General features: G+C 45.3%; 1 protein-coding gene across 1 annotated transcript in view; it reads right to left on the bottom strand.

Moving 5' to 3' along the window:
* ITPR1 (inositol 1,4,5-trisphosphate receptor type 1) overlaps positions 1 to 22,825 on the bottom strand; it is a 351,525-nt gene that overhangs the window by 300,644 nt on the left and 28,056 nt on the right. The window contains exon 4 of the mRNA XM_075998552.1: positions 22,629 to 22,699. Within this exon, the coding sequence (XP_075854667.1) occupies positions 22,629 to 22,699 (71 nt within the window). The remainder of the gene's footprint in view (positions 1 to 22,628; positions 22,700 to 22,825) is intronic.

The raw sequence follows: 22,825 nt of genomic DNA, 5'->3' as shown, positions 1-22,825 counted from the left end.
TCTCAAAAAGAAAAAACACATCTACGCAGGTAGTTAGTAGGGAATCCAGACAGGCTAATACAGTGGAAATAAGACTCCTGGGAGGTCAGTCGGTGCTAAACCCACCCGAGGCTTCCGTTTGGATACCTGTGCCAGGCAGAGGAAATGAAGCTTTGAGCCTAAACAAGGTCAAAGTCTTCTAAGAGACCCCTGCGAAAAGCTCAGACCCCCGAGAAGCTACCCCTTCAATGTCATGATAAAAAGCAAACCAACTCACCCTAAAAAAATAGGAGGGTAAGTTAACTTATCTTGACGTTGGCACTAGGTATGGAAGAGAAAACTCTTAAGAATTCACAACCACTGTGGGACCTCATACTGGTTTGTCGCCCTGACTCACACACGATGTAGGAAATCCCCAAAACTTCAAGCAGAAAATACCCAAAACAAAAATTTTAAAAATTGCAGGCACAGAATGATTTCAAGTTGTCCTATGTTGGCAGCACCTCAGGCAACTGGCAAAAGGAAACAATTTTTCTGTGGAAGAACGTAATTTTAACCCAGGCCTCAGAGAATTCCCACAAATGGAATTCCAAAAGACACAAAAAAATCACAAAACACACAGGGAAATAAGATTCCATTTTTAGAAGAAGCCAATGCAGAAAATAGAATGAGATCTGCAGAGATTTCACCTACTGGAGTTTTTAGAGATAGTGTATTTTTAAAGCATGCTTTTTTCGTAACAGGAAGTTAAACAGAAGCTTGAAAATATGGAGGAATGAGAATGACCAAACATTTTTAGAAGACCCAAACAGAACGTTTAGAAACGAAAAATAATGAAATTAAACTCTCAAAGAAGAAAGAGCAGATTAGAATAGAACAGAAACAGTGGACAAGGACAGATGACAAGTTAATTATCTAAAAGTCCAGCCTACAGAGCAAAGATAGGAAAGATGGAGAAGTTAAACAACAGCCTAAAGTTCCAGGAGACAGTAGACTAGGAAAGGTGGTATTCGAACAGACAATGGCTCAGAAGTCTCCATGACTGCTAACAAAAAACAACCTCAAATCTAGGAATCTAACAAATATCATACAATATAAACAAAAAGAAACCAACACCCATAACGCATGCTAGTAAAATTGCAGAAAATTAAAGGCAGAGAGAATACCCTAAAGTCAACTAGACAGAAAAACACAAAGCTAAGACTCTGCCAATTGCTTTTAACAGTACTAATGGAAGCCAAAAAAACAGTGATACTGACAGAAACTACCCATCAATCTACAATTCTAAACCAAGCAGAACTATCATTTGAAAATTAAAACAAAAAACTTTTTCAAACAAATAAAAGTGAATATTTTCAAACAAAATAAGAATTTACTACTAAGAGATTCTCCATATTCTAAAGGTTGTTCTTTAGGCAGAGAGAAATTATTCAAGATAGAAGGTCTGATAAATACTAATATGTAAATTAATTTAAAATAACAATATAAAACAAACACAAATTTAGTATGCAAGTTTACATAAAAAACAAAGCACTACCATTATGAATAACAATAACATACACAGAGAGGATGTCAGAAATTTAAATGTTCTATAATGTCCTAGTATTATAGGAGAAAATAGTAACAGTTATTAACTTTAGGCTTAATTATTAATAAATATGTACACTAAAATATCTTGGGTAACTGCTATAATATATAATATAAAACTTCCAAATCTAAGTAGAAGGGAAAAAACGAAATGGAAAACAATAAAAAAACCTTCAAGAAGTTTACAGACAGCAAGAAAGGAAAAAATATAAAAAGGAGGTTAAAAAAATGAACTAAAACTGTAAATCAAAATACATTGTAACAAATGCAAATGGACTAAACATTGTAATTAATAAACAAAGATGGTCAGGGTAGTATTAAAAATATGTTTATATGTTTTTTGTTAGTATATAATGGCACAATTTAAACATTAAGAAAAAGTTATACCAAGGCTGGGCGTGGTGGCTCACGCCTGTAATCCTAGCACTCTGGGAGGCCGAGGTGGGCAGACTGCTCCAGGTCAGGAGTTCAGAACCAGCCTCAGCAAGAGTGAGACCCTGTCTCTACTATAAATAGAAAGAAATTAATTGGCTAATTAATATATATATAGAAAAAATTAGCCAGGCATGGTGGTGCATGCCTGTAGTCCTGGCTACTCGGGAGGCTGAGGCAGGAGGATTGCTTGAGCCCAAGAGTTGGAGGTTGCTGTGAGCTAGGCTGACGCCACGGCACTCACTCTACCCTGGGCAGCAAAGCGAGACTCTGTCTCAAAAAAAAAAAAAAAAGCAAATGGACTAAACATTGTAATTAATAAACAAAGATGGTCAGGGTAGCATTAAAAATCTGGTTATATGTTTTTTGTTAGTATATAATGGCACAATTTAAACATTAAGAAAAAGTTATACCAAACAAATACTAATTAAAACAATTCTGATGTGGGTATATTAATATCAGACAAAACAGGCTGCATGACAAAAACATTATTAGAGATAAAAATGGTCCTTATATAATAATACACATTTAGTTCACCAGGAAGTTGTAACAATTTTATAAGCATAAGCCTTTACTAACATAACCTCACTATACACAAAGAAAAAACTAAACAAACAAACAAACAAAAAAAACGCTACAAGGCAAAATTACAAACCCACTGGCATAGTGGGAATTTTTTTTTAATTCTCTTTTTTAAAATCTGCTTACAGGAATTCAATTTTTTCTTGCATCTTATAACAGAATACCTAAAACTGGGTAAGAAAAGAAATATGTGTTTCCCACATCTGTGGAGGGAGAGAAGTCCTAGGTGAAGGGGCCACGAGTGATGACAGCTTTCCTGCAGGCGGGGACTCCCAAGGGCTCCAGTGCAGGGCAAGGCATCACGCGGGCATTGGGCACTGGCTGAGTGTGCCAGCTACCAGCTCAGGTCTCTTCCCCTTCTCATAAAGCCACCAGTGCCCTTCCCACGACGACTCACTAATCCATTATCCCACTAATCCATGAATGAATTAATCCATTCATGAAGCAGAATGAATTAATCCTCATGATCCAATCACCTCCTAAAAACCCTACCTCTCAACACTGCCACAACTGGAAACCAAGCTTCAACACAAGTTTTTTTGTTTTGTTTTGAAACAGGGTCTCACTCTGTTGCCAGGGCTCGAGTGCAATGGCACCATCAGAGCTCACAGCAACCTCAAACTCCTAGGCACAACTGATCCTCCTGCCTCAGCTTCCGGAGTAGCTGGGACTACAGGTGTGCACCACTACGCCTCGCTAGTTTTTCTATTTTTTTTTTTTTTTTTGTAGAGACAGGGTCTCGCTCTTGCTCAGGCTGGAACTCCTGAGCTCAAGCGATCCTCCCACCTTGGCCTCCCATAGTGCTGGGATTGCAGGCATGAGCCACTTCATCCAGCTCAACGTGAGGTTTCGTAGGGGACATTTAAGCCATAGCACCTTGGTATACAGTTCTGAGTTTTAACATATATATACATTCATGTAACCATCACGATAATCAGGATATAGAACAGTTCCATAAGTCCCCAAAAAATAGTGGAAAATTTTAACAAATGTCTTTCAACACTGAATAGATCAGATAAGAAAAACTAACTCATATACAAATATGGCACCTCAGAATGGAAAAAACATTCTTTCAAGCACAAAACATGTACAAAAACTCATCACTCACTGGGACATACAGCAAGCCTCTTAAGTTGTAAAGGACTAATAAAACAAAGATACTAACTGACCAACACACAACTAAGTCACAAAACTTTTTTTAAAAGCGAGGTCTAGAAACTCCCCATATAAATGTAAATATAAAACCACTTCTAAATAACTCATGGGTATAACAAATGATAACAGATAGAAGAAAATAATTAGAACTCAGTAAGAAAAATACTACATGTCAAAAATGTGTAGGATGGCAACTAAAGCATTATTTAAGGGGAATTTATAGCTCAACGTGTTGAACATTACAATTTGAGAAGTGTTCAGTATTTGTAAATTTATTATCCAACTTAAGGGAGCAGTAAAGGAAAAACAGAATAAATCCAAAGAAAATAAGAAAATAAGGAAGACCAGGGTATAAATATGTGAACTTCAAATCCAACCTATAATAGAAAGAATTAATGTGTTTCTATGAAAAAAGTAGTACGACAGAAAACATATTAACACTTATCCAGGAAAAAAAAATGCACAAATATTTATATGGATGGTGTGACAACCAAAAGACAGTGGCTTAAAGCAACACAAATCTACTCTCTCAATGTTATGGGGTAAGAAGTCTAAAATCAAGGTGTCAGGAGTTTCCTCTGGACTTTGGAGGAGAATCCATCTCCTTGCCTTTTCCAGCTTCCTGCATTCCTTGGCTTATGGCCACGTCACTCCAACCCCTTGTGTCCATCCTCAGATCTCCTACCAACTCCTCTCCTAAAAGAACCCTTGTGATTACCTCGGGCACACCTGGAATCCCAGGATCCTCTCCCCATCTCAAGATCTTTAAGAACCCATGAGATGTACCATATTCATATAATTCATATAATAAGAGGATAGTATAGGTTGGAAAACTTAGACCACATGGGTAAATTTATAGAAAAAATATAATAGAACTTACACAACTGACCCAAGAAGAAATAAGCCCTTTAAAGACATAAGGAATCTCAATCAGTAGTTCACCTTGAAAGAAAGAAAACAAGCGACTGAGACTACTTGACCCACAGGTTCTACCAAACAGTCAAGGAACAAGTAATTCCAATGTTACAAAAACTCTCTTGGAGACAGAAAAATAGGAAACACTCCACAACTCATTTTGAGAGTGTGGTATAACCTAGATACCAAAACCAGGAGAGGACAGGCTAAGAAAAGATGGGGGAGAGAGAGAAAGAGGTGAGATATGGACAACGGGCCACTGAAGGTACTTGGATGCCTCCATCTGCCTCTTCCTGAACCTTCTCTGTCCTCTTAACTCAGTTGTTCACTTGGGATTATTTGACCCAATAAAATTCTCTTTCTGTTTAAGCTAGTTCAGGCTGACTATCACCCAAATCAAAAGGCTAGCTAGTTCACCATTCCACCAACCAACCTACCACACCTAACCTCTTCAGTGATATTTGCTAAATACCAACTCAATTATCCATATTCATGGAAGGGCCAAAGGACGTATGGGTCATGAAAGGTCACCCAGAAGTGATTGAAAATGCATGCTGTCATTTTCTCAGCAAGTTCTCTAGCTGCATTTTTTTCTTAAGCTGTTATTAAGATTAGTTCAAATTATTTGGGCACAGTGACCCGACAGAATAGATGAAAACAATGAACACCAGGGGCCTAAAAGCTCAACATTCTCCAAGAATAATCCACAAAGTAGTTCTCACTCATCTCTCCTAAGACTGCACATTCCTTAAGGGCAGGGAATTTCTATTCATTCAGGTAAGTGACCTTGTAAATAGTCCAGAAGTTTGCACAATCCAATGACCTCCGGGGCTAGGTTTCTAAGAGTCCCGCCAAGGACATTTTTTCCATTGCAACAGTCAAGCTGCCACTACAGAAACATGCAAGATGGTTTTTAAAAAAAAAAAAAAAAACAGAAAAGAAAAGGTCAAACGGAAAAAGTTTACATTCCCTTAAATATACCTCACCCTTCAACTTCTACCAATGATTGTAAGGTAAAACTAAAAAGCTAAAATCATAAAAATGAAATAAAGACGGAAAGTTGATCAATAGGTAATTGATAAGGAGATACAACAATGTAAGTTCAAGAGAACTCAGAGCAACGTTTCCCATCAGTGATAAACCTGGCAAACAAATGAACTCAACTGCACCTCTGCAGCATCTAACGGCAGGTCATTAAAGAAAAAATTAGAGGCCTGGCGGGGTGGGTGGATCGCTCGAGGTCAGGAGTTCAAAACCAGCCTGAGCAAGAGTAAGACTCTATCTCTACCAAAAATAGAAAGAAATTAATTGACCAACTAAAAATATATATAGAAAAAATTAGCCGGGCATGGTGGCGCATGCCTGTAGTCCCAGCTACTCGGGAGGCTGAGGCAGGAGGATCACTTGAGCCCAGGAGTCTGAGGTTGCTGTGAGCGAGGCTGACGCCACGGCACTCACTCTAGCCTGGGCAACAGAGTGAGACTCTGTCTTTAAAAAAAAAAAAAAAAAAAATCAGACAAGAATGCATCTTCATTCCAAAAATGGTTCGCAGCTTTCCAAGTTCACAGGACACCGGTGACGTGTTCGGCCGTCCTCAGCAAGCTGAGCTACTGCGGTTCTGAATAGGCACGTGACAGGAGGTGCCAAAGTTTACATCATCCACGTACAGATCATTGCTTGGGCTGACTCCTGCGATCACTGACTAACGGCCGAGGGACACAGCACACAGCTGAGCACAGCTGCGCGCAGGCCGAGGAGAGGCCGGCCCGGGAGATCACACGCCGAGCGCCGAAAGGAGCCAGGGTCTGGGCGCGCTGCTCACCGATGCAGATCTCTGACACGCGGTCTCTTTCCTGCACACCGAGCAGGCGACGAGAGTCCCCACCAAGTGTCCTTGTCAGAATCCTGCCCCACGTCGATGCCACAGCCTGCCTTGCTAGTCTGCACCCTGTAGGGGACACCTGGAAATAATGCTGAAACGTTCCATTTTGCTCTCCCGGCAAGCCGTATAAATTCACTCCTGACAGATCTGAAAATAAAATCAATGCTAACTTTTTTTTTTTTCCTTTTTGAAAGTGAAGTTGCTCTAGCTTGCAAGAGACCAGTAAAGGAGGATTATGGGTTTCCTCCCTCCCCCTGCCCAGACCAAGGGACTGCATTCCCTTGGGCTTTTATATCCTTGTATAATATTTAATTAAATACTCTGTTCCTACTGGTTTATGTACTAGAGAGCACTAATTTTAGAAAACCGATTAGCTAGTTCTTTCTAACTGTATGTTATTGTAGCTAAGGTCAAATTTTTCACTGAAACTATGGCAACAAAACCCCAGTATTCTTTGTCGACAAGACGGAAGCAAAGTTCGCCAACGACAGTCCTCCACTTGATGGTAAACCTAAGTTGGATTATTCTATTTCCTACCTTTACCTCAAATGCCACGTTCCTGGGAATGGTTACGGTGGGAGGAGGGGGACCCGTGTCACAGAAATGAGCCAGCATCAGTCCAAGCAACTTATATATAAGTGTCATCGCTGATAACATTTTTAGACACGTATAATTTTAGCAGCACAAAACATCCAGACATTTCAGAAGCACTCAAATTGGAACTCAAATGTACCCGGAAAAATACCAGATGAAAAAAAATAAAAAGGAACTTTTAAATCTCAGTAAGAGGAATAATTGCCCAACTTATTTTTCTCAACTGTTGCAACTGCTCGGGTTGGAGCTTTTTCGGCACTGACTTCCAGCTCCTGCTTTGGAAAGGGGAAAAGATGGGCTCTTTGCAGAATGTATTCTTTTTTCTCCGCACCTGTGGCCGCTTCTCCACTCATCTCTCCCCAAACCAGCGCCAATGGGCACGAGCACAATTTTGGCCCCGTGTAAGAGCCACGTTGACCTCTCACCTTGGGGGAGAGATGCCTCCACCGTGGCCAGCACTGCAGAAGCAGGGCCACCGCACATCCTTCCAGAAGCGCCACTGGCCTCAAAGCCAGGTAGAGAATGCCACGTGGCAGGCTGGCTGGCAGGCACTTCTCCAAACTGGCAAAAAAAAAAAACCAAAAACCCATGGCGGCGGGGAAGGGAGGCTTTGGGGAAAGAGCAGATTGGCAGTATCTTCCTCCTGGCTGCCAGGAGTCCGTGGAAGCCCCGCTGTTCGGGGTAAGATAAACACAACTTCCTCTCGCTTCGCCAGGCTTGTAACCAAACTCTCTATACAGAAGGCAGGATGACCGCCTTGAGCAAATGACCCGTCGAGAACTGAGGCTCGAATCCAGGCTTATGCAAAGAGAGAAAAGGCCTGATGGCTTCTCCTCGAAAGGACACAGGCTCCGGAAGGTTCTCCTGATGACCAGGCCCATGCGATAAAAATCTAAGAAAGTCAGGAAGGCTCAAGTCAGCCCGGTTTTGGATACCTTTGTATCTTCCATGCAGTGAATTTTTTAAATAAATATGTCAATGTTTTACAAGATGGCCAGGGCCGTGTTCGATCTCCCTAAGAGATGTCCTAAAAGCTGCTAATCACAAACTCGGTCCCAACAGCTACGACTTATGGAGTGCTGAGCCTGTGCTGCGCATGCTTGCTAACCGTGTTGCCCATACGCACCATCTCACCCCCAATAATCCCATCGAGTCCGTACTTTGATTAACCGCTGCCGCCAGGTGGGGAAACTAAGGCTTAGAGCGATTAAGTGGCATGCCCACAGTCACATAGCCAGTAAGAGGTGGGGCAGGCGCTTGGACCCACGACTGACCCAGAGCCAACGTTCCCAACCACTGTGCTCCACTGTCTCCACATCAATGCATCTTACCTACCCATTAAAACCAGATCTGGGCCGGGCGCTGTGGCTCACGCCTGTAATCCTAGCTCTTGGGAGGCCGAGGCGGGCGGATTGCTCAAGGTCAGGAGTTCAAAACCAGCCTGAGCAAGAGCGAGACTCCGTCTCTACTATAAATAGAAAGAAATTAATTGGCCAACTGATATATATAGAAAAAAAAAAATTAGCCGGGCATGGTGGCGCATGCCTGTAGTCCCAGCTACTCGGGAGGCTGAGGCAGAAGGATCACTGGAGCCCAGGAGTTTGAGGTTGCTGTGAGCTAGGCTGACGCCACGGCACTCACTCTAGCCTGGACAACAAAGCGAGACTCTGTCTCAAAAAAAAAAAAAAAAAAAACCAGATCTGGCAGGACCTTGACTTGGAAAATTATTTGTTTTCTCTATTTGTTCACCTTTCCAAATACTCAATAACTCCGTTTCCCGCTGCTCTGCAACGCTGTCTACCGACTGGACGGAACCCATTTGGTTTTCCTGAGAGCTTCCCACGCAGCGCGGGATCCGAGCTCTCCCCGGCTGCCTGCTGAGCGACGCTCCCAGCCGCGGGGCGTTCACAGGACGCAGAACCGGGAGGAACAGCTGGGCCTTCCGATGGGAAAACAGACACAGGCGAATGGGATCCTCCACCTAACCTCTGTCCCAGTGCAGAAATCCCATCTCCAAAATCCCTGACGGATGGGCAGGCCCGCTGCAATCAGGCCTCCTTCCCTCGGTCAGCTACAGTCAGGCTCAAGTTCCTTAAACCTAAAAGTCTACCTCTGGTCCCTTTTGCCCACTGGCCCTCATCCTCTATTGTCCTGGGCTCAGAACATGCGTCTTCTATGTGACAGCCCTAAAACAAGGAAAGACAAGTGTCAGCGGCTCCTTAGAGCCTCAAAGGAGCACGCCGGCTTGTTAGAAATGCCGGATCTCAGGCCTCGTCCCAGAACTACTGAATTAGAATCCGCGTTTTAACACGCTCCCAGGTGGTTTCTATGCAAATCCACGTTTCAGAAGCAATGCCTTAGAGGTCTCTTCTATTTCATAAAAAAGGGGAGAGAGGCACAGTTTCTGTCCTCCAAGTTAATGGAGTTAGGGATAAGTCAAAACCAACAACAGGCCGGGCACAGTGGCTCACGCCTGTAATCCTAGCACTCTGGGAGGCCAAGGCGGGTGGATTGCTCAAGGTCAGGAGTTCGAAACCAGCCTGAGCAAGAGCGAGACCCCCGTCTCTACTAAAAATAGAAAGAAATTAATTGGCCAACTAAACATACATGGAAATAATTAGCCGGGCATGGTGGTGCATGCCTGTAGTCCCAGCTACTCGGGAGGCTGAGGCAGGAGGATCGCTGGAGCCTAGGAGTTGGAGGTTGCTATGAGCTGGGCTGACGCCACGGCACTCTAGCCCGGGCAACAGAGTGAGACTCTGTCTCAAAAAGAAAAAAAAATTCAGACTGAGGAAAAGGACAGGCAGAGGCCCAGAGCGTAGAGCAAGCACCCCGACTCCCAGGAGGAAATTAACCAGCCTGGCTGGAGCACAGAACGTGGAGCGGAAACCACAGGTCGGGCTAAGATGCAACAGTGGGACTTGTGCAGAACGCTGGGGACCCTGAGTGTGTCTTTTATCCCCAGCACAACTAGTAACCAACGAGGGCCTCCAAGCAGCTGAGGGACACCTTCCCGCCTGTGCTGACCCTCCAGCGGCAGTGAACGGTGGCTTGGAAGTGGCGCTCGGGCTGGGGCACAGAGGAGGCAAAGGTGAGTTACAGAAACAGACGAAGAGTCTGTTGCAGCAACTCAGGGAAGAAATAACCTTGCAGGAGCTGATCTCAAATGTCCTGATTCGATACTGACTTGAAACCTATCCTCCTAGTCACCTCCCTGTTAGCTTTACTCCCACTGAGCAATATGCTTTTTTTTTTTTTTGAGACAGAGTCTCATTTCTGTTCCCCGGGCTAGAGTGCCTTGACATCAGCCTAGCTCACAGCAACCTCCAACTCCCGGGCTCAAGCGATCCTCCTGCCTCAGCCTCCCGAGTAGCTGGGACTACAGGCATGTACCACCATGCCCGGCTCATTTTTTCTGTGTATTTTTAGTTGGCCAATTAATTTCTTTCTATTTTTAGTAGAGACAAGGTCTCGCTCTTGCTCAGGCTGGTTTCGAACTCCTGACCTCGAGCAATCCACACGCCTTGGCCTCCCAGAGTGCTAGGATGACAGGCGTGAGCCACAGCGCCCGGCCGCAATATGCTTTTTAAATGTGGATCCTAGGACATAAGAGGCCCCGGATGTTTTCTAAGCAGCACAGCTCTGTAAGTTCCCATGAGTGGCAGACACTCTGTGGTCCTCCAGACGTGGGTTCGAATCCCCAGCCCAGCTTGATGCCTGACCCTCTATGGGCTCAGGGTACTGAACTGTAAAGTGGGGACAATAAAAACACCACCTACATCACCAGGGTGGCTGCAATGGCCAAGAGCAAAAGCATGCCATGACCCTGCCAGAGGGCCAAGGCCAGGCACAGAGGAGGAAGCGCTTCACAAATTACATGTCTTCATGATCATGCATTGAATGCAGCCAAGGAATCTCAGAACTACACGCATGGAAGAGATAAAAAAAAAATGTTAAACACTGGGGAAGGTCAAAGAGAAGACACCGCAGAGGATGAAGCCACCAAGAGTCCACTTTCCAGGGAGACGACAAGTCAACTACACGAAAGCTGTGCAGAAGGGCCGCACTCAGGCAGTCTGCAGCGAGATTACAGGGCGGCTTAAGGCTCCAGCGCGAAACGGCCGGCAGCCAGTTGACTTAAAATGTCACCAGTGGGAATACCGCTAACACTGGCAAGAACACCTGCAGAGCCGGGATCAGTAAGGACACCCTTCCTTTTCAACCAGCTTTTTTTTTTTTTTTTTTTTTTTTTTTGGAGACAAAGTCTCGCTTTATTGCCCAGGCTAGAGTGAGTGCCGTGGCGTCAGCCTCGCTCACAGCAACCTCACACTTCTGGGCTCAAGCGATCCTCCTGCCTCAGCCTCCCAAGGAGCTGGGACTACAGGCATGCGCCACCATGCCCGGCTCATTTTTTCTATGTATTTTTAGTTGGCCAATTAATTTCTTTCTATTTATAGTAGACATGGGGTCTCGCTCTTGCTCAGGCTGGTTTTGAACTCCTGACCTTGAGCAATCCTCCCGCCTCGGCCTCCCAGAGTGCTAGGATTACAGGCGTGAGCCACCGCGCCCGGCCTCAACCAGCTTTTAACTGAGGACCAACATTATGCCAGGCACTGGCTCAGGAGTGCAGGCAGGATTTGGTTCCTCCACGTGCTCCAAACTCCCCCAAGGAGACAAAAGTAGAAGACAGCCGGAACATCATCCTTGAGGCTGGTAGGCAGGTGGTCAGCACACCCTTCTAGCATACAGACATTGGCTCCTTTGTCAGCGCCGCTCAGAATGACATGTTTTGGGGGTCACAGAAGAGGAGACTGATTAGGAAATCCAGTAATTTTGTCGAAGAATATTTCAAGCCAGTCTCTTCTTTTTTTTTTTTTTTTTTTTTTTGAGACACAGTGTCACTCTGTTGCCCAGGCTAGAGTGAGTGCCGTGGCATCAGCCTCACTCACAGCAACCTCCAACTCCTGGGCTCAAGCCATCCTCCTGCCTCAGCCTCCCGAGTAGCTGGGACTACAGGTATGTGTCACCATGCCTGGCTGATTTTTTCCATGTATTTTTAGCTGTCCAATTAATTTCTTTCTATTTTTAGTAGAGCCGGGGTCTCTCTCTTGCTCAGGCTGGTTTTGAACTCCTGACCTTGAGCAATCCTCCCACCTCGGCCTCCCAGAGTGCTAGGATGACAGGCGTGAGCCACTTCGCCCGGCCTCAAGCCAGTCCCTTCTAAAAGCAGGTTAGAGTAGTGGTTAGGAGGACGGCTTCCGGTGTCAGACTGTCTGGGTTCAAATCCTGGCTGAGCCATCATTAGCTATATGATCTTGAACCAAACAACATTCTATCCATCGTTTCCTCGTCTATAAAAGGGTACCTGCCTTATAGGGTTGTTATGAGGATTAAATAGTGTACATAAGTGAAACTACAAATTAAATAGATTAAATTAACTAATGCCTGCAGGTGCTATATAAGGTGTGCTCACTATTATTTGCATTTATACAAAACAGGTTATCATTAATTACAGAGTGATGGCACAAAAATTATTTTTGAATGCACGGCTCAAACAGAAGCCTAAAGACAGTATGGGTGGGAAACTCAGAATGTGTCCCAACCCCAATTTTGACACGGCATTGCTCTGTCACCCCAGAAGGCATCCCAAATCTCTCAATTTCCTTACTTGTCAAATAAGGAAGGGGAAGAGTTATTATCCCAAGCTCAAGAGATTCAGCACGCATCTTCATCAATGCTCCGACGACAGGATTATAAAACCCTTTGCCAAAAGGAAAAGTCCTTAATCAACCACTGCATAGGCCTTTCAGGAGAACCATATAACATTGTGACAATGTAACCCCATCACGCTGGCCAGGATTTCCAAACAAATGTCACCCTCAGTCAAGGAAGCCATGATAGCAATACTGTGATTCAATTAGATGGCAAGATACAAGATGAATGTATTCGTTAGACCAGAAGCCTTTTATGCAGATAGCTGAAAACTGTACTCCATTAGCAACTAAATTGTAAGGGTACATGAATATAAAACAGGGATCCTGAGGTCTACTTTCCAGGGGTAAACTCAGGCACTCAAAAAAAAAAAAAAAAAGTATGCAGGGCATCCAAGCCAGCAAAAGCTGCCTCATGCGCATGTTCAGGATACCCAGAACCTTCCAACCTGCACGGCAGGGCTCTGAGCAAGTGGGCAGGAACCCAGCCTGGGACACGCCGCAGTGTGTGGGACTCCGGCATAATCAAGCCGCAGGCTCCGTCCCCTGCGATTGTGTAACACGCTGTGAACATTCTAGGTTGCCCAGGGAATTGATTGAAATTACAGTTTTGTTCCCTTTCAACGGAGTCTGTTGGTGCAAGATGGAGATAAACTTATAAATCTGAAATGAAGATTATAAAAAAACCTCTTAATCTTTTTATTAAGTTCGAATGGGTTTTGCGAAAACAGAGCAAGTGGCAAGAGACCCTCCTGCGAGGAAGCTGCACACGGACACACACAGAACCTTCCAGGTGCCTCAAGGCATGTACCTGACAAGCACCTTACGCAGACTGATTTTCCTGTCCTGTTTACCAAGACAGGCAGAAACTAAGTCCTGTTACCCCCCCCCCCGTCTGCAAAAGGCCCATCATGGATTAGAATCAAAAGAACAAACAAAATTTTAAGTGCGCCCCTCCCCTTTGCATGAGGGTAATTTAAAACTAAGTTAAGATATGGGTTCGTTCCTTCCATGCTTTGCCAAAAGAAAAAAGGAAGAAATACTGTTGCTTAGCAACAATTAAAACAATGTGCAGCAAAGGAGGGTGGTTTGAAAGAAAGCTAAGCCAGTGAGTCTGCTGTGGCCACCCCCTCGATGACCGCTGTAACCCAAGATCCTGGCTGTGTCCCCATCTGGCCTCAGGGGAAGGCCTGCCTGTTTCGTCACTTGTCACATCTTGACAAAGACAACCTGTAATCCCAAAGGAACAGGAACCTACAACTGGGCAACATAAGGTATGTTGCCAAAGCCTTCTCTTTTTTTGAGACAGAGTCTTGCTTTGTTGCCCAGGCTAGAGTGAGTGCCGTGGCGTCAGCCTCGCTCACAGCAACCTCACACTCCTGGGCTCAAGCGATCCTCCTGCCTCAGCCTCCCGAGTAGCTGGGACTACAGGCATGCGCCACCACGCCCGGCTCATTTTTTCTATATATATTAGTTGGCCAATTAATTTCTTTCTATTTATAGTAGAGATAGGGTCTCGCTCTTGCTCAGGCTGGTTTCGAACTCCTGACCTCCAGTGATCCTCCTGTCTCGGCCTCCCAGGGTGCTAGGATGACAGGCATGAGCCACTGTGCCCGGCCTGAGAAATGTTTCGTTCTTATTTGAGGCCTCTTTCAAAGCTGCTGGGAGGTTTCAAGGCCAATCACAAAGAGCTAGCATGAGATGGGAAACCCTTCTCTTCCTCTCTCAACAAAACCATCCTGCGAAATCCACAAGCCCCCGAGCAGGCGGGCTGCCACGGTGCATGATCACTCTGGGACTGGAGAAAGAGGGTCCAGTGAAAATTAAACGGCCCCAAGTCTGATCCTCCAGTTCACGGCCACGCTTGAGGCCCAAGGGCGACGTGTCGCACCCAAGCAGCATACTCTTCTCCATGGCAGCATCGTCCTGACGGCACAACACTCGGGCTGTCACTGCCCTACGCAGGGCACAGGGTGAGCAACCAGACACCTTCAGCCGACATTTCCCTGTGGCGATGCCCGGAGGCTGGGTGACGCTGCGCTAGGCCACACCCTCATTCAGAGTACAGACAGGACTCGTTATGTTACAGGTAACCAACCCACCAGCCTGTGCCATGCGACAAGCATATCCCGTAGCTTGTCCTGGTAATGCCTAAAGGTTCGTTAAGTCAAAAGGGTCTAGGACTGCCACTTTCCTACTTGCCATCCTTCCTCACTTAAATCGTCCTAAGTTAAAGCTAGGAAGAGCTTCGGCAGACAGCAGGGAAAGTAATATCTCGGGCCCATTCTCATTTGAAGACTGCAGAAGGGATGAGGTAGGGGTCCCCAAACTTTTTAAACGGGCCAGTTCACTGTCCCTCAGGCCGTTGGAGAGTACGGTGCACATTCCACACATGCGCACTGTGGGCCCGGGACGAGTCGGCTGCTAAGCAGGACAGGCAGCGGTGGCAAAAACACATGGCGGGCCAGATAAATGTCCTCGGTGGGCCCCATGTGGCCCATGGGCCGCAGTTTGAGGACGCCTGGGAGAAGGACTGCAGCTTGAGAGCAGCACCCCCATGCTCTGCCTGGCGTCCACAGCAGAGGACCCTGGCCCACCTCAGACACTCGCGAGTCCTGCGCTGCTGGGCCAGCTCCCAACTCTTGTCAGCCCCAATGGCATCAGGTACAAAAATACATGTGTCCCGGTCTCAGGGGTGGCTGCCAAGCTAAAGGAGATCATTCATGTACATGGAAAGTGTCACCTTCTACTCTGCCCCGGCAGGGCATGTTCTACATTATGTAGAAGATATTTTACCTGCACTGTTTCTACTTGCATGCAAACAGCTTCCACGAGGACGATAAATTACACTTAAACAAGGTCCTTAGGGATTTTGACTGTGCATTGGTGTGGACTTCCTGGAGACCATTTGTATCTTTCCTCCCTGGGGTAACAAATGGCTGGCACAGAGGAGGTACCCAGTAAGTGTGTGTGGAATGAATGATGATTCCCTAAGAAGTGATGTTTAGCTGAGTATGGGCAAGTCACTCAATTTCTTGGAGCCTCTGTTTTCCTCATCTGCATAATGGGAATATCAGTAACTGCATCTCATAGTTGGGTTACTCGGATTAAAAGAGGTAATTGATGGGAAGTGCTTTGCACAAAGTCAATGCTGTATTAATTTTTGCTATTGTAGTTTATGATGTGGGTCTGTCTCTCCATGAAACCCCAAGATTTCCAAAAGCAAGGAGGACAGGTAACTCATCTCACCCCACTGTCACCAAAGCCAGCAGCTGGTACATCGTCAAGCTTCAGCGCCCAAGGTAAAACGCTCATCCTCACAATATGTGAGCTTAGATTTCATTGATGGTACTTGAAACCAACTTTGCTGGGGGAGAGAAAAGGAACACAGAGAGCAGGGAAGATGTTTCTCTAGAAGATCCACACACGCAGCCTGCCAGCCAACCTCCTCCTCAATTCATATAAACCACTCAATGACAGCATAATGCCTCCTTTCACCCCACCTTTCCCTGCCCAAACTTCTCCCCATCTTAAACTCTAAGTTTCCCTTCAAACAGCTTTTATTCTGAAACGAAGGGGTTCCCTGTGAAGTTAAAAAGCCACACACTTTGGTACCACTGATAACATCTGTCCAACATCAAGAATTGGGGGCCAAGACTGTCCTCTTGACATAAACAGAGGAGATCAAGTTTTTTTGTTTTTGTTTTATTGAGACAGAGTCTCGCTTTGTTGCCCGGGCTAGAGTGAGTGCCGTGACGTCAGCCTCGCTCACAGCAACCTCCAACTCCCGGGCTCAAGCAATCCTCCTGGCTCAGCCTCCCAAGTAGCTGGGACTACAGGCATGCGCCACCATGCCTGGCTAATGTTTTATTTCGTATTTAGTTGACTGGTTCATTTTTTCTATTTTTAGTAGAGACGGGGTCTTGCTCTTGCTCTTGCTCAGGCTGGTCTAGAACTCCTGAGCTCGAGCAGTCCTGCCACCTCGGCCTCCCAAAGCTAGGATTGCAGGTGTGAGCCACTGCCGCCCACAGCCCAGAGGAGATCGAGTTTTGAGGAGATCAAGGACTTGACCACTGCCCCAATCTTTAAAAAGGAGACTATACAGTAAATGATATGATCAACACTAAATCCTATCATATTTCCCAAAAACCCGTTTCCTTGTTTCTACTCCAACAACCCTGCAGGTTACTTATATTTAAAAGAACAGAGATTCTGAGATCAAAACAGAGACTGGCTGTTAGTTTCCATCTATTTTTTTTTGTTTGTTTTGTAGAAGATGCCTTTATATTTAGCTTCTCAGGGTGGGGAGGAAGGGATGGGTAGAAGTGGGAAGAGGAAACGATAATATAGAGAAAGGAATTCATTAACCGCGACGTTTCTATTCCTGGTTTCGATCTGATGTTTGCCTTCCCTATTCTTTTGAGATTATGGGCAAAGCCAACACAAATCAGAGAGAAAAGGGATTCTGCCTTACTTTCCATGGACGCTGGGGGCTTTAAAATGGTACCACTTCAACAAAAGAACTAAGGTCGCTGCAAGGTCAGGAGTTCGAAACCAGCCTGAGCAAGAGCGAGACCCCGTCTCTACTATAAATAGAAAGAAATTAATTGGCCAACTAAAAATATATAGAAAAAATTAGCCGGGCATGGTGGTGCATGCCTGTAGTTCCAGCTACTCAGGAGGCTGAGGCAGGAGGATCGCTTGAGGCCAGGAGTGTGAGGTTGCTGTGAGCTAGGCCAACGCCACGGCACTCACTCTAGCCTGGGCAACAAAGCGAGACTTTGTCTCAATAAATAAATAAATAAATAATAAATAAATAAATAAAGGTAGCTGAATTATTCTACATTATTCTACAATTATTCAGCTTTCCTCATCACTTAAGAGGACAATGACATTATCCAAAATTCATTCAGACGATGAAAAAGACTTCACTCATGCAAAACAGGATGTGTAGCCAATCTTTCCCTCTCACGGGGGGAAGTAGGGGCAGGAGCTCTAGTCAAGGAAATGGCACACACAAAAAAGCAATTCTCTTTCGAAATGTACTTTTAACCATCAGGGAAAAGTGAGTATTAACTCACGTTTAACTCTTCTATGTCTACTGTGGGGAAAAAAACCGGCTACCAGTCACTGGGTAACCACTGTGTACCCAGCACTCTAGTAAGCTCTTTATCACTATTATCTTTAATCCTATTATCTTTAGAAGGAAGGAATTCTTTCCCCTTAATTTTACATGTGAGGAAACAAGCTGAGAAGAAAGTATGTCATCTACCGAGGTTACTCAGATTGTACATAGGAGCACGGGGCCCCATGTGCACACCCCTACCCACATTTAAAGACAAAAAGAGTGGCTCACACCTGTCATCCTAGCACTCTGGGAGGCCGAGGCAGGAGGATCGCTCAAGGTCAGGAGTTCGAAACCAGCCTGAGCAGGAGCGAGACGCCATCTCTACTAAAAATAGAAAAAAATTAATTGGCCAACTAATACATATAGAAAATATTAGCTGGGCATGGTGGCATGCCTGTAGTCCCAGCTACCTGGGAGGCTGAGGCAGGAGGATCGCTTGAGCCCAGGAGTTGGAGGTTGCTGTGAGCTAGGCTGACGCCAGGGCACTCACTCTAGCCTGGCAACAAAGCGAGACTCTGTCTCAAAAATAAATACATAAAAATAAAAAATAAATACAAAAAGAATAACAATGTATAATAATGTATAACAATGTTTTTTAGTTGCCTACTTTTCAAAACATGTTAATTATCCTTAAATCACTAAAGGACTCACATATAGTTCCTTTCCCCTCTGCCACCATTGATAAGGCCCAGGCTCTGTGCTAAGTACTGGGAATGAAAAGAATAACTAAGGCTTACCGAGCACTTAACAAAGAGCCAGGCTCCCTCGGAACTAATTATTATTATTTTTTTTTATTTTAAGGCAGCATCTGAATTTAAACACTAAATTCTTAAAACACATTTAATCTTCATGATGACCTTATGAGGTAAGGACTGCTGTCTCTCCCATTCTACAGATGAGAAAACCAAGGTTCACGGAGGCAAGGAATCTGTCCAGGGTCACACAGCTAAGAATTATCAGGACTTGGATTTGAACCCGGGAAGCCTGATCGGAGAGGCTATGTTATTAAACACTAGGACTGCAGATGTCAGGAAGAGCTCGATAAATTAAAAAACCCAAAGTCTGAAGGCACGGGGAACAATGAATCCACAGGCCTTTGGCTTCCATTTACTTAAGAACAGGCTATGATGGTTCTCAATGCAGGAAATAACTTGGCAAGGGAACACGGGACGGAGAGCAAACCCGAATGACTACGCTCAGCTCTGCCCACTGCTCAGATGAAGACCCCGTCATCCCGCTCGGCTGCCTGCCAGCACCTCGCTTTTCCATACGTGTTTGTTAAATTCCAGGGTGCAAAGGCTCCGTAAGGAAGTGGACTCGACATGCCTCCAAATTGCCCAACCACCCTATGCATGGTTTCTAAACATCAAAATGACTTCAACTTCAAAAATATATTTGGAAAGGCAGCAATCCCTTCCAAAACAGAGATTTTTTTCTTTCATCAAAAAAAAAAAAAAAAGTAGTTTGTTGTTGTTTTTTTTTTAAAGTATGCTGAACCACAGTTCAAGGAATGCTTTGGAAAAATGTTTAAAACCTCACTGCCCAAGGTCCACGGGAAGAGAGGCAGAACTTTCCAGCACTCACTTGGAAGCTTGCAAAGGCAGCGCTGCCTGGGCCCCTCACCTGAGTGCCGAGGGCCTGGGTTTCGCACGTGGAATTACGGAAGTCCTGACCTACAATCTCAGAGCCTGCAGCAGAGCTTGCTTTCAACCGGATTTCCCCACCAGTGCAAAGCAGCTCACAACCGAGAGACCTTTATTTTTAATTTACGGAGAAAAAGAGTCAACAAATCAAGTCACTGTCGTGTGACTACCTGTAGATCCAGGCCATGAAAGGGGCTTAGTTCTTTCCAAATGGCCTCTGATCAGACTGTTGCTTTTATCTCAAAACAGCCCCTTCAAATCAGCCACCAGATACACATCCAAATGCCAGTACTTTTGTACTCTAGGGCAGGGGTCCTCAAACTTTTTAAATGGGGGCCAAGTTCACTGTCCCTCAGACCGTTGGAGAGTGTGCACTGTGGGCCCGGGACGAGTCGGCTGCTAAGCAGGAGAGGCAGCGGTGGGTGGCACCTGGCGGGCCGAGTGCGGCCCACGGGCCGTAGTTTGAGGACCCCTGCCTCTAGTGCCAGGAAAACAACCATCTCCTCCAACTTCCCCTGTGGTCCTATTTAAGGTTCTAACCCTGTATTTAAATAGCCACTGGTTCATCCGCAACAACACAGAAGAACATCAGGAGGACATCAGGTTAAATGAAACATGCCAGACACAGAAAGACAAATACCGCGTGATCTCGCTGTACTACAAAAGGTGAACTCGCAAGGCACAAGAGCAGAAAGGTGGTCACCCAGGGGCAGAGGGCAGGGGATGGAAGAGATGTTGGTCAAAGGATACAAAATTTCAGTGACACAGGTGGAAAGTTCCAGAGATCTACTGTATAACATGATGATTGCAGTTAATAACAACATATTGTATACTCGAAAATTGCTGAAAGTAGATTTTCAGGCCGGGCGCGGCAGCTCACGCCTGTCATCCTAGCACTCTGGGAGGCCAAGGCAGGCGGATCGCTCGAGGTCAGGAGTTCGAAACCAGCCTGAGCAAGAGCGAGACCCTGTCTCTACTATAAATAGAAAGAAATAAATTGGCCAACTAATATATATAGAAAAAATTAGCCGGGCATGGTGGTGCATGCCTGTAGTCCCAGCTACTCGGGAGGCTGAGGCAGGAGGATCGCTTGAGCCCAGGAGTTGGAGGTTGCTGTGAGCGAGGCTGACGCCACGGCACTCACTCTAGCCTGGGCAACAAAGCGAGACTCTGTCAAGAAAGAAAGGAAGGAAAGGAAGGAAGGAAGGAAGAAAATTGCTAAAAGTAGATTTTCAGTGTTTTCCCCACCAAAAATTTGATGTGAGGCAATCAAGCATATGTTAATAGCTCAATTCCACAATGTACACACATTCCAAAACATCATGTTGTACACCATAAATGTATACAGTAGTTGTCAATTTAAAAATAAATTTTAAAATATATATATATAAAAAAACAAAACAGACAAATAGCCACTGGTTAACTTTGTGCAATGCATGAACTCCCTCCCAGGTTCATGTCCCAACTCCCAAGTCCGGCGTGTAGGACGGGACAAGAGCTCACGCTGGCCCCGAGCAACGTGCTTCATGATTGTTCACACGCCTCTGCTTGGCCCCAGCTGCGAGGGGGACGCCTGCACCAGCTCTCCCCCATCATCAAAGTCGGCAGTTTACAGCCGGGCTCTATTAGCAATGCTTCTCAACCTAGGCTGCACGCGACAATCACCTGGGAGCTTTCAAAAAAAAAAAAAAAAAAAAAGAACTCCCAGTGCCCAGTTAAATCAGACTCCCTGGGCGCGGAACCCAGACATCAGCGCTTCGGAAACTTCTCCAGGTGAATTCTCCCCGTGCAGCCAAAGTTGAACACAGCCCCTGTGCCACCTGTCACCAGCCAGGTGACTCCCACCCACCCACACACACACACACACACGAGATGCTTGACCTCTGGGCACATCAATCGCCTCCCGGGACGGAGGGACGGCAACCCGAGCCCGTGCAGGCAGAATGCTCAGCACAGTGCCCGGCCCGGCCAGCCTTACGCTTTTAATATTCAGAGAGGGGAATAAACTCCATGAGATTGACTGGAATATCATCAGTGGATCAAATCTTATTTCTGCAGCACCCAAAATTTTGTTCAGGAAGGAGACATGGAGGAGAGACTGAGAAGAGCAAAGGTGGCAGAGCCAACAGGCACCTCAGTCCCGGTACTCAGGGCCTATGGCAACAAAATCTTTCTTTTTTTAAAAGAGCCCCACCCCCACCCCACCCCCCACCCCGTCCTCAGGTGCAAACATTCTCCTGCTCGTCTCATGCCAACTGGATGCAGCTCAACACCAAATGTCTTCCAAATGGTTTCTCTCCATCTGGATGTCTGCCTTCTATTTTATTCTAATTTCTTTAGCTTTTATCCAAAAAAAAAAGTCAAGCAGTTTCTAAACCACCAAACAGTAAGAACTTGTAACTCAAATGATACAATCTGCAAACGGCAAGATTTGAGTCATCTGGTACGGATGGCATCGCATACCTAACCCAAAAACAAAAATTTTATCATCCAAGACACCAACTTTATTTTAAACACCTCCTTTTAAACACCTCAATAAACTAAGCTACCCTTCAGGGAAGACACCAAAGGCAGGAAGCCTAAAGAGAAAGCTGCCCTGCCTACGTCTTCTGACTCAAAAAGCAAGTGCAGTAATGAACCTCTCATTCCAGTTAAGGTATCTAAGAATATCAGCACCCGCCAAGAGACAGTGAGATCTGCCGAAATAACAAACGTTCCCTGCGACCCGACCCATAAATCCTTTTTGTTTGGAGAACAACCTTTAAACTGGATTAGCACTTACCAACATCTAGTCAATAGACAAATTAAGGCTCTAATATAAGTCATTCCAATCCTGCCCACTGGATTTATTTATGCATTTTTCAAGAAGTTAAAAAGCTTGGATTGAAATCATACTTTGAAAAATACGCAAGTGAATAAAAAAACCTGTAATTGAAAAAAAACGCCACATACAGACAGCAACACACTTCACAAATTTTCAAGAAACTCAGGTGAGCACTCCAGGAAGGCCACCACCTTACCTCTGAATTTCTTAGGTGGATTGTTAAGGTCCCCGGTTTCTGGCTGTACAACACATCGATCATCCACCAAGCTGCAAAGAAGACACAGACAGAAGCTATATCAAGACAAGGGTAGGAAAATAGAACCCTAAGCACCATGCAAAAATTAGATATCCCAGGGCTTTTCCTGTGCAAAATTTAGAAAATTATGCCATATT

This window comes from Microcebus murinus, chromosome 28 (genome assembly GCF_040939455.1).
Source record: "Microcebus murinus isolate Inina chromosome 28, M.murinus_Inina_mat1.0, whole genome shotgun sequence".
NCBI classification, from domain to species: Eukaryota; Metazoa; Chordata; class Mammalia; order Primates; family Cheirogaleidae; genus Microcebus; species Microcebus murinus.
The sequence above is the reverse complement of the archived record's forward strand: the minus strand, read 5'-3'. Positions and strand labels throughout refer to the sequence as shown.